Source organism: Lacerta agilis, chromosome 3 (genome assembly GCF_009819535.1).
Source record: "Lacerta agilis isolate rLacAgi1 chromosome 3, rLacAgi1.pri, whole genome shotgun sequence".
Taxonomy (NCBI): Eukaryota; Metazoa; Chordata; class Lepidosauria; order Squamata; family Lacertidae; genus Lacerta; species Lacerta agilis.
Genome location: NC_046314.1, coordinates 117,466,160 through 117,481,120, shown reverse-complemented (window position 1 = coordinate 117,481,120; position 14,961 = coordinate 117,466,160). Strand labels below are relative to the sequence as shown.

Genomic DNA, 14,961 nt, shown 5'->3' with positions numbered 1-14,961 from the left:
AATGACAGCTTCGCAAACTTCGCAAGGCGAGCAGGCTGGCTCACTCACTCCCCCCCGACTTCCTGCCTGGCCGGCCTGGGCCCCCGCGCCCCGCTGCCCCCGCCCGCCCGCCCCATCGCGGGCTTCCCCGCTCCCTCGGCCCGGGCTGGCCTTGGCTAGCCCCCCAGCTAGCCCCCCTCGCCTCGCCAGCCAGCGCCCCGCCACCACCAGGGAGGGAGTTTCGGCCGCTCCTTCGGGCCGCCCCCTCCGCTCCCTCCTCGCTGCGGCTGCCGACATCTGCTTCTCGTTACTGTCGGGGACGGGAATAGGAGGGGGTGGGGAGGAGGCGCGGGGAGGGGACGGGAGCGGGCCCGCAGCCAGCCCGCACGGCCCTGGGGAGGACGCGCGGCGCGGCTACCGAGCGAGGCGCCTGCGACGGGGCGGCTGGTCGCCACGCCGCGGGGGCCCCGTCGGGGCAGACCCGCCGCTGCTCCGGGTGGACTCCTGGCCCCCGTCCCACCCCAGCCGTCACACGTCACTAGCCAGGAGAGTTGCCAGGCAGCAATCCGTCTGGACGGTCCCAAGGGGTGTATGTCACGTCTGAGACAGGGAAGCCTTTGTTTCTTAGACGGGGAGACACCGCTCCCCCGCCTGGTTCCTGCCCGCCAAGATCGCTTCTGGAATCTCTTTCATCCACATCGATCCCTGGGGCCAAAACCCCGGCCCTGAAATAACCTCCGTCGTCCCACGCCTGTCCAGCCAGGCTCTCCCGGGACCCCAGCCCGCCAGGCCTGAAGACCACGAGGCCCACAGGAGGCAGTGAAAGGCAGGGGTCATCCCACGGGGGACCTCGGAGGCCTGCAGGAGAGCCTAGGTGACCCAGCTCAGCCTGCCAGGAGGCTCAGCAACCAGCCCACCCCCACCCCATTCCCCAGGAAGGCCAGTCTTCTGCCTGTGAGGTTAGGTAGCCCTCTGGAGCTACAAGTCCCAGTGCCCTTAGAGAACTACAGTTCCCTGGGTTCTTGCAGCGTAGAGGAAGCCATGTCCTTTAGAAGTATGTAAACAGCCAGTCTCAAATTGAGTGATAAGAACAATTGTGTTCCCCACTGTCTGGTATTCAGAGGTAGACTGCCCCTGGGCATGGAGGTTCTGCAATTGATATGGAGAGCCAATGAACCAAAGAAGGACCAGCATCCTGTCCACCCAATGCCCCAATGTCTCTGGGGAGCTGGCAAGCAGGACCCGGGCCTCTCCCTGCCCTGTTGTTGTTGTTGTTGTTGTTGTTGTTGTTGTTGTTGTTGTACCGCCCTTTCCCCAGAGGTCTCAGGGTGGTTCACAGTGCTAGGAAAAGGCTCCCTCCCTGCCTGGTCGGTGTGGGCAAGGCTGGGCCAGGAGAACCAATGGACTGACTGGGCAAAAGGGCACATGCCTGTGTTCCCGCGCATGCCAGGCCCTGAACAGAAGTCAAAGGGTCACAATGAGCAGAGTGGAGCAGTGTGTATCATCCGTGCCATTTATAGTCAACTCTTGCAGCCCCTTCCAAGTCTACCATTCTAGGATTGCAAGCCCAGTCTTGGGAAATGGGTTGTTTTGAGAAGAAAGTCACAGGGACCAGCAGAGTCAAGCTTCTCTCTCTCTCTCTCTCTCTCTCTGATGGAGGGGGCTCTTTCCCTTGCCCCAAACAGCCCTCCCTGGCCCACTTGCAGCTTGGCTACTCCTTAGCCGCAGCCAGCTCTTGGCTCTCGCCCTCTCTGGCCTGCCTTGCTGCAAAAGCCATCATTTCAGGGATAGAGCAGGAGAAGGCCCGGCAGAGCCAGTGGCCCCCACTTCCTCTGGCCTCTGGAGCTGTGGGGGGAGGTGGCGGGGGGGGGGAGAAGAGAAGAGAATGTGCAGGCCACACACCGCTCGCTCTGCCAGCTGGGATTTGCCCGTGGACACAACTTCAATGTTTGACTTTTATTGTGGGGCAATGTGATGTTTGGCCTCAAGGGAGGAAGCAGGAGAGGGGTGTGTGTGTGTGTGTGTGTGTGTGTGTGTGTGTGTGTTGCACGCCCTACTTGGGCCCTTATTGCGCAGGGGAGCAGGGCTTCAATTTCTGGCAGGGCTTGCCATAAAATACCTCCGCCCTCCTAATAGCTTTTGAGACAGGCCCCTTAGCTACTGTTTGCAGAAGAGCAGGAGGGATGATCAGAAGTGAGCCGAGTGGGGCGGGGGTTGTGGGCCCCATTTCCTCCCCACCCCCATAATTGTGCATGGGGTTTTTTTTGGGTGGTTTCCCAAATGAAACCCCCCCTTATCAAACCACACCAAGTCTTTCTTCCTTCCTGGTTGCGGAGGCTTGCCTTTCTCTTGGGCAAAGGACTTCCCACCAGCAAGCAGGAGGTTCAGTGGGGGCTGCTCTTCCCTACCATTAGGCAAAGTGAGGCAGTTCCTTCAGGTGGCAGTTCCTAAGGGCTGGCAGCAGCAGTCTCCCCCTCATCCTTCTCCTGCAGGCAACAGGTGTGGTGGAGGAAGTTGCCCCATAGACTCAGTTTATTCAGCTGCCAGCCTGGTTGAATTCTATGCAGGGACTGTGGGGATGCCATCTTGTCCTTTGCCTCAGGCAGCACAATGTATTGGCATGCACTGTGTGTGTGTGTTGTTGTTGTTGTTGTTCAGTCGCTCAGTCGTGTCCGACTCTTCATGACCCCATGGACCAGAGCACGCCAGGCACGCCTATCCTTCACTGCCTCCCGCAGTTTGGCCAAACTCATGCCAGTCGCTTCGAGAACATAGCCCAACCATCTCATCCTCTGTCATCCCCTTCTCCTTGTCCCCTTCTCCATCTTTCCCAACATCAGGGTCTTTTCCAGGGAGTCTTCTCTTCTCATGAGGTGGCCAATGTACTGGAGCCTCAACTTCAGGATCTGTCCTTCTAGTGAGCACTCAGGGCTGATTTCCTCTGGAATGGATTGATTTGATCTTATTGCAGTCCATGGGACTCTCAAGAGTCTCCTCCAGCACCATAATTCAAAAGCATCAATTCTTTGGCGATCAGTCTTCTTTATGGTCCAGCTCTCACTTCCGTACATTACTACTGGGAAAACCATAGCTTTAACTATACGGACCTTTGTCGGCAAGGTGATGTCTTTGCTTTTTAAGATGCTGTCTAGGTTTGTCATTGCTTTCCTCCCAAGAAGCAGGCATCTTCTAATTTCGTGACTACTGTCACCATCTGCAGTGATCGTGGAACCCAAGAATGTGAAATCTCTCCCTGCCTCCATTTCTTCCCCTTCTATTTGCCAGGAGGTGATGGGACCAGTGTGTGTGTATACTTTTTACATTTCTGTCCTAATAACCGTGCAAGAGACTTGCAATGCTGTCAAAAGTGGCAGTCCCAAGATTGCTCCCTGATCTCAGGTGGCTAACAGAGAAAGAGCGAGAGAGACAGAGAACTATACTCTTTGCATGCACAGATGCAAGCTTTTAGTTTGGAGCATTGAAAACAGCAGCACGCAGGGATCCAAGTCTGTTTCCTAGTGTTGTGTAGCAGGGTTAGCCCTGAGCTCAGAGGACCCAGCAAGCAGAGACCACCCCCCCCCCAAAAAAAGCACTCCTCCTGTACTACAGCCAAGAGCAGAACTGTGTAGGGTAGGGGTCCCTCTCTCCTCCGCCAGTGTCCCCTTTAAGACCCCTCCGTCACATGTGTTACATTATGCCTCCAACTCATGATGCTCCCTTCCACACCCTGACCCCCCCCCCACCACCAGAGCTTAGAAGTTCATTTCTTTGCGTGCTGGGGGGAGAAGTTCAGAAGGGTAGGTGGGTCTATGGGAGGAAAGGCGAGAAGGGCAGAGTGGCTTTGCAGTGAGGGGGGGGGCTCTTGAAGAAAGTGCAGCTGCCCCCTCCCTTGCCGTAACTAGGTGATATTGTGCTCCTGGCAGAACCATCCAGAAAATAGGGGAAAACAGCCCCCCCTGCACATCATATAAAGACCCTCTATTTAAAACCTTTTCTTATGAGGCAACAATCAATATTTTTATTTATAGGCATATTTCTGGACATATTTTAAAGCCAAGGGGGCCCTCTTCTGCGCCCCTGGCGGGGGCCTTCCTCACCACCCCCTAGCTATGGCCCTGCTGCCCCCTTCCTCTGTGGCCTGACTTGAACAACTAAGGTTCTGCCCCACGGATGTCACATGACTCAGTCTCACCCCGAGATCACCCACGACCACCAACAGGGGGGAGGAGAGCCTTGTGTGGGGCTGATTGCTTCCTGTAGAACAAAGGAGGCATTGTGTGTGATGCCCCAACACAAGCCCTGCATCTGCCTTTTGGGACCCACAGCAACCCAGAGCAACTCCCTGTGGACTGCTGAGTGGTTGGGGCTGAGCAAGTCAATGCCAGCGATACCCCCACCACCACCACCACCACCAGGGTGCCAGCTCTCCCCCTGCATCATCTCGTTCCTGCTAGGGATGCCCTCCATCCCACCCAACACTTTGCCTCAGATAGCTGATGGGGTGTGGAGAAGACCCCTCCTCAATATGGTTCTATTGGGAAGCAGGGAGGACCCAGAGAGGCTCCTTGGTTTGTTTGTTTTTTAATGTATGGATGTTAATGTAAAAAAAAAAGATGAGTAGCAAAAGCTCCACATTTTCACATCCCATTCTTGGTTACAGATCATCTTTTTGTTATGCAAACAGATAACACGTTCAGATTTTCTTCTAAGGAGAAGAGACAGCCTCTGTTTTCTCATTTGGTCTTTAAAAGGGGGCAAAGTGACAATCAGTTACACGGTACACTTGCATCCGTTGCTACTGCTCACCATTGAGAAAATGATCTTTTCCAGTAATGTGTTTTCAAGCAGCTCCATGTAAGTTTAAGGACTGCATAAGCAGTTGCTCCTCCGAATCGTGAGAGGCGCTAGTCCCTATACGGCCTCTTGGACTGCCCTTTCCCGCCTGCCATATCTTTCATGCTGTATAGTGGATCCACAAGCTTGTTGTGAACAAGCATCAAACCTTGAAAGTACTTCACCGTTTTCACTTTCAGTTCCAGCGTGGCGTCTTCATCGCATACAAAGACAGTACGGGGATGTTGCTGGAAGGCAGACACGGTCCACATGTGACTGACTCCTTCCTCAATAGCCTTGTACAAAGCAAAGGCCTTGTGGGCTCCTGTGATCAGAATCATCACCTCTCTGGCGTCCATGACTGTGCCCACTCCAACAGTGAGTGCCATTGTGGGCACTTTGGAGAGGTCTCCCCCAAAGAATCTGGTGTTAGCCAAGATCGTGTCCATAGCTAAGGTCTTCACTCGGGTTCTGGACACCAGGCTTGATCCTGGCTCATTGAAGGCAATGTGACCGTCTGGGCCAATCCCTCCAACAAAGAGCTCGATTCCTCCAGCCTCTTTGATTTTCTCTTCAAAAGCCTCACACTCTGCTTCTAGGTTTTCTGCCTGTCCATCCAGAATGTACGTGTTTTCAGAGGGGATGTCGATGTGCTTGAAGAAGTTGTTCCACATGAAGGAGTGGAAGCTCTCGGGGTGATCCCTCGAAAGACCCACATACTCAGTCATATTGAAAGTTTTCACATATTTGAAAGAAAGATCCCCATTCTTGCAATATTCTATCAGTTTTCCGTAGCATGCTAACGGAGTGCTTCCAGAGGGAAGTCCAAGGGTGAAATATTTGCTTGGACCAGGATTAAACTGGATTATCCTATTCCTGATGTACTTTGCTGCCCATTCGCTGGCCTGAGCATGGTCCTCTAGAATGACGAGCCTCATGCTCACCGTTCTGCTCCAGCCCCGACTTCTCCACTCCACTACTGGCCTGCCTCCTCGTTGAGCCTGGAGAGAAGCTCTTTGGTGACATCACTTGAGCCGCAGCTCACTCCTGTGGAAGCGATGATGTCACACAGCAAAGAAGAATGATGTCACTGAATAAGATATCCAGCCAGCCTGGCTGTTATCATTGGGAGGGTTCTGCATGTCTAGAAGGCCCTGGAGACTTGCCTCACAACAGTTTGTTGCTAGTTTATAAAACTAGATACCCCTATATCATAGAAATACTGTGCGTCACAGTGGTTTACAACTTTATAAAACTATATAGTAAAATTTAAAAAAAAAAAACTTGCCTTTTTAAACTATTTACTTGCTGGTCATCCAGTACTTGAATGAATGAAAACAGAGCAGTAGTTTTAAATATGTAGTTTTAAATAGAGCAGCGAAGTGCATTGCCTTTCCCCTCTCTCCCTCTGTGTCTCTCCACTTTCAACCTTGTGGTCCAAGCTGCCAGGTCCTCCCTCCAGTATGATAGCATGGGAGGGATGATGGGGGGGGGCGTTAAGGAAGGCCATGCCCTGAGGCTGGGACTTATGGCAGCCCCCAGAGCTCCTGGGGTCCCTTGGCCTGTCTGCAGGGAGACTGCACTTACTGCCACATAATCCCTGGGGCGTGGCTGATTGACAGGAGGGAGATCAGATCCTGGATCAGCATAACATGGGTGGATCTGGGTGGAGCGCCAGAGTCAACAACAAAGCAGAGCTTGCCATCCGCAAACAGGCAAGCAGCCAGAGACAAGGTCGGGGTTGGTTTGTGCCAACCATTTCTATAACATTTTAGTTTCTCACCATGAGGTTGCAAAAGTGATACAGGGAAGTCAGTTGAAATGGACCGTGACATCGTAAAAGCGTCCTTGAAGTGGCTGCTGCAAGAATAGTAATGTAAAAACTCGTATTGGAGATATGAAAGGAACATTTCGTACAAAGATTACCACAATTAAGGACAAAAGTGGGAAGGACCTAACAGAAGCAGAAGACATCAAGAAGAGGTGGCAAGAATACACAGAGGAATTATACCAGAAAGATATGGAGGTCTCATACACCCCAGGTAGTGTGGTTGCTGACCTTGAGCCAGACATCCTGGAGAGTGAAGTCAAATGGGCCTTAGAAAGCACTGCTGATAACAAGGCCAGTGGAAGTGATGATATTCCAGCTGAACTATTTAAAATCCTAAAAGATGATGCTGTTAAGGTGCCACACTCAATATGCCAGCAAGTTTGGAAAACTCAGCAGTGGCCAGAGGATTGGAGAAGATCAGTCTACATCCCAATCCCAAAGAAGGGCAGTGCCAAAGAATGCTCCAACTACCGCACAATTGCACTCATTTCACACGCTAGCAAGGTTATGCTTAAAATTCTACAAGGCAGGATTAAGCAGTATGTGGACCGAGAACTCCCAGAAGTGCAAGCTGGATTTCGAAGGGGCAGAGGAACCAGAGACCAAATTGCAAACATGCGCTGGATTATGGAGAAAGCTAGAGAGTTCTAGAAAAACATCTACTTCTGCTTCATTGACTACGCAAAAGCATTTGACTGTGTTGACCACAGCAAACTATGGCAAGTTCTTAAAGAAATGGGAGTGCCTGACCACCTCATCCGTCTCCTGAGAAATCTCTATGGGGGACAAGAAGCTACAGTTAGAACTGGAAATGGAACAACTGATTGGTTCAAAATTGGGAAAGGAGTACGACAAGGCTGTATATTGTCTCCCTGCTTATTTAACTTATATGCAGAATTCATCATGCGAAAGGCTGGGCTGGATGAATCCCAAACCGGAATTAAGATTGCCGGAAAAATATCAACAACCTCAGATATGCTGATGATACAACCTTGATGGCAGAAAGTGAGGAGGAATTGAAGAACCTTTTAATGAGGGTGAAAGAGGAGAGCGCAAAATATGGTCTGAAGCTCAACATCAAAAAAACTAAGCTCATGGCCACTGGTCCCATCACCTCCTGGCAAATAGAAGGGGAAGAAATGGAGGCAGTGAGAGATTTCACGTTCTTGGGCTCCATGATCACTGCAGATGGTGACAGCAGTCACGAAATTAGAAGACGCCTGCTTCTTGGGAGAAAAGCAATGGAAACTTGTATAAAATCGATACTTTCATGGATTCTCTTCATTCCAAAGCCATTTTCTTACTCTGGTCAAGGACCCACAAACGCTTGGCTCCTCCATAATCCAGCAAACGTTTACAGGAGGGGACCCTGAGAGATAATCTCTGAGCAAATGTTTCCCTCCGGTTTTGCCATTTGGCAGACTAGGCAGACTAAGATTCTATTGTCCGCCTCCCAGTAGGTGCTCAGGATGGTCCTCTCCAACACACCTGTTCACATGTTACCCAGAGTCATTACCTTATGTTAATCTTGTTTACCTCTAAGTTTGCCTCTATGCTAATCATGTGTAAAGGTAAAGGTAAAGGGACCCCTGACCATCAGGTCCAGTCGTGTCCGACTCTGGGGTTGCGGCGCTCATCTCGCTCTATAGGCCGAGGGAGCTGGTGTTTGTCCGCAGACAGCTTCCAGGTCATGTGGCCAGCATGACTAAGCTGCTTTCTGGCGAACCAGAGCAGCGCATGGAAACGCCGTTTACCTTCCCGCTGGAGTGGTCCCTATTTATCTACTTGCACTTTGACATGCTTTCGAACTGCTAGGTGGGCAGGAGCTGGGACCGAGCAATGGGAGCTCACCCTGTGGCAGGGATTCGAACCGCCGACCTCCTGATCAGCAAGCCCTAGACTCTGTGGTTTTACCCACAGCGCCACCTGGGCCCCTTAATCATGTGTAACCTTCCCCTTTCCTCCCCTTTGCTGACGTTTCACTGATGGAACTGATGTGGTGATGATGTCTACTGAATTGTATCCTGGGATGTGGTGAGAAGTTTTAAGAATCCTTGTCACCCCATTCCTGTTGTTCAATCTTGGCTTGAACCTGTTGCGCAATAATAAACTCAAATCCTTGCTTTGCTCCATTGGTTGGTCTCCTTCCTGGACTCCGCAGAGATCCTCGGGCTTCTCCCGAAGGCCAGGTGGCTCAGTAGCTTCCCACCTGGATTTTTTCCCTAACATAACCAAGGCAGAATCGAGAGGGTCTATGACTTCTGGTCCATGGGGTCAGGAAGAGTCAGGCACAACTAAGCAGCAACATGACTTCCCTTGATCTGGACACTAGACCTCTGTTGTGTGGGATGTGATCCATGAGAGGCAGTCAAGTACAAAATTCATTGAAATGCTAGAGAAGACATGCGAGGGAATGTTTGGTCCAGCCAGTCGAAACTTCCTGTTCCTCCTGGCTGGAGCAGCCTTCCTTTTGCATGTGATAGAAGTTGGGCGTGACCTTACCTGTCCAGGTAACAAAAGGACGAGTCACGCAGCACCCCCCTTCTCTTTTTTTACTTTCTTCTTCATTTGACCAGCTTCATTTGACTCTTCTGCTACTGGTAGCTCTCAGCAGAAGCACTGGGATTATTCCCCCGTATGGGGTAGATCCACATGTACATATTTTCCTTCAGGAATCCAACTGATGTATGTGAACTTATTTTATTGACTTTGAATAAGATTGTGGTGTCTTTATTCTTTTAAGAGGGATTCAAGGGAACTTACAAGGAACGTTCAATTCAATCTGAGACAGACTGAATTGTATACTAGTGAGAGGCTCACACGAGCCTGCAACCAACTATCTGCTGTGCATGTTAAAAGGGGAATATAACTCTGCTACGTCAAGGAACTTGCTCGCGCAAGTTAGGAAGGATATTAATAAACACTATATCCTCTCCTGCCACCCCGAACATTCCCACATTTTGGAGAGTCCACCCCCTTCCGATGTCATGTGTTTCACTGCTGAGCTGCTCTTGCGGACGAAAATCTTTCCCTGGTGTTGAATCAGAATCTCATTTCTTGACATTTAAATCCCTTGGCTCAAGTCCTACCCTCTGGAGCAGCAGCAGCAGTAGCAGAAAACAAGCTGTCTCCACCTTAGCTGTCTGGTGATGGTTCAGACTAAAACTCCCAACAGGTTCACTCCTGCTGAAGCCTCATCACTGGTGATTCCTGAAGTGCAGGGGGTTGGACTAGATGACCCTTAGGGATCCCTTCCAACTCTACATTTATATGATCACAAAAGGTGGGGAACCCATCCCCGCCACGCCTTATAGCAGGCCCATCTGGTCTGGCATTTCCTTCTCTGAGGGTCTGGGTGGGGGTCTTCCCCATCACCTGATGCAGCGACATACTTGCCCGGCCCCCTGAACACACACACCCGGCCCCTCTAGTCTCCAGAAACACCCCCTCTTAGCCACAAGTTTCCTCCTGAAGCCGGAGCCCGGCTGATCCCTTCGCTTCTCGCCTTCCTCTCTCCTGCCTCGGTTGCGGTCTGCGTTGTGTCTCCCGCCTCCTGCCAGAAGCAGCCCTAGGGAAGGAGCAGCGGGGGGACACGGGGGTCCCAAACAGGCCATCAGAGTCCCACGCTGGATGTTGGGGGGGGGGGAGGCGCTGGAAGAGGTTTCTGAGTATTAATGGTGGGGGGGGGGGCATCGCAAGGCCCTGGCAAGAGGCTGCCGCTGTCGACACGGGAGGGGGTATTTCTCCCGCCCCCCCATCTTTTTGAGCTTCTGGAGCCAAAGAAAACCTCCGCGCCGCGTTTTGGCCGGGGAAGCGGCTCCGGTTACACCCGCCAGGATGCTGTTGGTGTCGTTCCCCCCCTCGCCGCCCCTCCCGGCCCCCCGACTTTCCTAAGGCAAACAAACCGGGGAAGGGGGCTCCCCTCCCCCCTCCACACACCCAGCACGCGCTGGCAGGTAGATCATCATCTCCCAGACAGAAATAGGACCCTGCCCTCCCCCTCCGGCTATTTTTAGCTGCCTCCAAATAACTTGTTTTGAGCCTCGAAATGGAGGCAGCCCTGCCTGCCCTCCCCTCCCCAGAGACTGGGAATTGGGGTGCGTGCCATTTCCACCCAGAGTGGAGAGTGGAGACTGCTGAGTGTGTGTGTGTGTTGGGGGGGGGGGGGGGCTCCTCTTTGCACGCGCACTCATCCCGAAAGCAGCCACTCTGGGGACGTTTAGAAAGCTGCTCATCGAAGGACACGCTCTCTTTCTTTTGCTGGGGCGCCGAGGGCCAGGCAGGCTCCGGGACCTCAGCACCTAGCCCCCCCCCCTCTCTAAATACCCCTCTCTCCAGCTGCCGCCTTTTCCCTCCCAGCCCTGCAGCGCCTCCTAGTGGCGGCAGGAGGAAGCGGCCATGCCTCAGTGGCTGCCGGACCGGGATGCCTGCGCCTGCCTGCCTGGGTCCGACGCCCCAGGAAGGGCGGGGGGGGCCTCCCCTCTTCTCTGATGGAACCCACGACTGAGGGGTCTGGGGTGGAGAGGGAGGCTTAGGGGGCGCCGCCTGTCTGGCTCCCCGACTCCCTCACCCCACCATTTCCTCGCAAGCGGAGGCTTCTGGTCCTCGCCCCCTCCCCTCCCCTCCCCGACTGGCTCCCATTAGCTCTGGCGGCTCCTTCCCAGTCGAGGCTCTTTTGCCTTTTATGGGAAAAGCATCTGGAAGGCGGTTGGGGGAGGGGAGAGGCCACTCCCCACCACAATTCAGCCCGATGGCACTTTCCTGGCCGAACCCCCGAGAGGGGCCTGGACGGGAGGGGGGCAGGGAGGGGCCTCTGCTGGGAGAGGTAGCGCATCCCTCGCCCGCGCCCACCGAAGTTTGGCCAAACTGCGAGAGGCAGTGAAGGATAGGCGTGCCTGGCGTGCTCTGGTCCATGGGGTCACGAAGAGTCGGACACGACTGAACGACTGAACAACAACAAGATGACCACTTTCTTCCTCCACTGCCTCTGGTGGTATGACCCTGAATGCCAGTGGCTGCTGCACTCAAGTCCTGCCTGGGGGGCTTCCCTGAAGAGGCCCCTGGTTGGCTCCCATGAGAGCACTGGCTTGGTCCAGCTGCAGCCTCTTCTGATACATCCCTGCGGCCAGGAGAGATGTGCAGGTATGTGCAGGTGCAGCTGAAGAAAAGGAGACTGGAATAGCACTAGACCCCAAAGTCAGCCCCATTCTGTGTCCATGCACCTGTGACAGGCGTGCTACACCATCTCCCAGTTGAGGGAGAAAATCAGGCCTTCGCGTTGTGATTACAGTAAAAATCTGTTCAGTTGCGTTGGAGAAGACCCCTTGGGACAGGTGTCCTTCTGAGATCATCCATAGCGTGTTCTGCTCACATACAGAACTTAGCAGGTTTATTTTTTATAGGAAGATCAACCCTATCCATTCTTAAAGAAATCGGCCCTGAGTGCTCACTAGAAGGACAGATCCTGAAGTTGAGGCTCCAGTACTTTGGCCACCTCGTGAGAAGAGAAGACTCCCTAGAAAAGACCCTGATGTTGGGAAAGATGGAGGGCACAAGGAGAACAGGACGACAGAGGACGAGATGGTTGGACAGTGTTCTCGAAGCTACTAACATGAGTTTGGCCAAACTGCGAGAGGCAGTGGAGGATAGGGGTGCCTGGCGTGCTCTGGTCCATGGGGTCACGAAGAGTCGGACACGACTGAACGACTGAACAACAACAACAACAACAACATAGAGATGGCAGAGCTATCACAACCTGGTTAATCGGAAACCACAATAAACTAGCTTTGCAGGGGAAAAACTAAGGAAAACAGCATTGCCGGTCAAAACTCTCATAGAATCATGGAGTTGGAAGGGACCCCCCCCAGTCATTTAGTCCGACCCCCTGCAATGCAGGAATCTCAGCGCATCCAGGAGAGATGGATGCTTTCTTTAAACGTTCTGTAAACAAACCAACAAACCCTCCAATACTCCACACTTCCGTCACCTTTTCTCCCGCTGGATCAGGCTTACTGCAGGCCAAGGTCCTTGCAGACCAGACCCAGCCCAGATTTGGCTCACTCTGGTACTTGAGCATCCTGTCAGGAGAATATGGACGCTGCCCGCCCCCATCACCACTGAAAGGGACTCAGAGAAGCTCCTTTTGCCTGCAGCCCCCACATGGGCTCAAGTCCTCCGCACCCCAGCCACGTGCGTGTCCGCAATGGATTCAAACTACAAGAAAGACGATTCCACCTAAACATTAGGAAGAACTTCCTGACAGTGAGAGCTGTTGGACAGTGGGATTTGCTGCCAAGGAGTGTGGTGGAGTCTCCTTCTTTGGAGGTCTTTAAGCGGAGGCCTGACAGCCATCTGTCAGGAATGCTTTGATGGTGTTTCCTGCTTGGCAGGGGGTTGGACTGGATGGCCCTTGGGGTCTCTTCCAACTCTAGGATTCTAGGATTTATCGCTGCCAAGGCTGTTCAGATACAGTAATTGTTCCTGCTTTTCAAAGTCTACTTCAGAAGTCCTTCTTCTGAGGAGGGGGCGCAAGGAGCATCTTGTCCCCCATCCCCCCAGAGATCTCCTTTGGTTCCCACTCAGGAAGCCTCTGAGTGCCTGCTTTGCAGTTTGGCTTCCCCTGGCTCTCTTCCCTTGCAATGTCTGCTGTTCTCTTCAGTTGCTGTTTCTGGCTCTCTGGTATTATAGTTCCTGGTCATTTTATTATTGTAATGTGCCTTGTTTTTTATTTTATTTTTACTTTGTGAGCTACTCTGAGGACTTTGAAGTAAACAATATTTTAAATAAGCAAACCATCTGCTTATTTATATTTTAAGCATTTATAGGCTGCCTTCCTGGACAAAAGTCCCCTTGGGGTGACGTGTGACGCAAAAAGCACCAGGAGCTGGGCATCGGGGCAGCCCTTGTGACAGGTTCAAAGGAGTCTGCAATGCTCAGGCTTGGGTTCCAGCACACCTGCAGCCAGGGAGGGTCCCACAGGTGTGGGGGCAGCCTGTGGGGACACCTCAGCTCTGTAGGTGTCTCAGTTGGGGGTGGAGGGCTGTCATGGGACAGTTCTGCCATCCTCTCCTTGGTGCAGAAGCTGGGTTGGGGAGAGAGAACTGGGTGAGTCCCCCCGTCTTCCTCTGGGTCGTTGTTTTGGTGGTTTCAATGGCCTCTCTGCACACCCTGCCACTCTTCCAAGCTGAGTTCTCCCCCCATTGGCTCCCCCCTCCCTGCCCACCTTCCAGGGAAGGAAGCAAAGGGGAAAGGGCAGCAGGCAGCAGGGAGCCAGCCTGCCCCACAGAACAGATGCTGGGTGGTTCCCCAGGTGCTTCCTCCACAGTGGCGACGCTGGACAGGCTGCCCGGATGCCTCCCTCCCTCCCCCTGCTGGGATGATTCCTGGAAGGGCAGGGACACAGAGCCAGCAGAAGCACAGAGCAGGTGCCCTCTGGAATATCAGCCTGCGCCATCAACACCCCCAGCACCCCCCACTCCGAGAGAGGAAAGGGGGGAAGCCCTGAAACAGAGTCAGGCCACAGAGAGCCCATCAAGCCCTGCCTCCTGTTTTGGTAGTGGCCTTTCCTGGGAGCCCATCAACTTAAAATAGCATTTGGTTTTTAGTTGTTGCAGCATCACACTATTGACTTGTGTTATGCTTGTGGTCTGCTAAGACTCCTAGATTAAGGTTACCAGACGTCCCCGGATTTACAAATCAGTCCCCGTGCAAAATCCAATGAAGTTGAAAAGTGTCCCCGGATTCATTGGAAAAAAATGTGGAAACCTTACCCTAGATCCGTTTTTCACTTGGACTGCTGGCAAGCCAGGTGTCCCCCATCTTATATCTGTCTTAAGGGCAGAACATTGCATTTGTCCTTACTGAAATTCATTCTTTCCAGTGGCACCCTGGAGACCAACTAAGTTTGTTATTGGTGTGCTTTCATGTGCATGCACACTTCTTCAGATATCTGAAGAATCAGGTATCTGAAGACATGTGCATGCACATGAAAGCTCATACCAATAACAAACTTAGGTGGTCTCTAAGGTGCTACTGGAAGGATTTTTTTTTTTTTTTGAATACAGCAAACCAACACGACTACCTACCTGTAACTGAAATTCATTCTGTTAGCTTAGGCCCAGTTCTCCAATCTGTTAAGGTCATTTTGAATTTTGGTTCTGTCTTCTGTGGCATCAGCTACCTCTCCCAGTTTGGTGTGTCATCCACAGATTTGAAGAGCATCCCCTCAGTTCCTTAATCCAAGTCATTTATAAGGATGTAGAACAACATTGCGTCCAGGAGAGGACCCTACAACACCCCACATGTCACTTTCCCCAGGA

At 52.6% G+C, this 14,961-nt stretch overlaps 1 protein-coding gene across 1 annotated transcript; it reads right to left on the bottom strand.

Moving 5' to 3' along the window:
• Positions 1–4,883: 4,883 nt before the first annotated feature.
• On the bottom strand, positions 4,884–5,752 carry LOC117044762 (glucosamine-6-phosphate isomerase 1-like). Its single transcript, XM_033145540.1, has one exon. It carries the CDS (start codon positions 5,748–5,750, stop codon positions 4,884–4,886), a length of 867 nt encoding a protein of 288 aa, XP_033001431.1. The 5' UTR covers positions 5,751–5,752.
• Positions 5,753–14,961: the final 9,209 nt, after the last annotated feature.

What these genes read in the sequence shown, in the direction of transcription:
- LOC117044762 (XM_033145540.1), bottom strand. Translation starts at nt 5,750, where the DNA reads ATGAGGCTCGTCATTCTAGAGGACCATGCTCAGGCCAGCGAATGGGCA.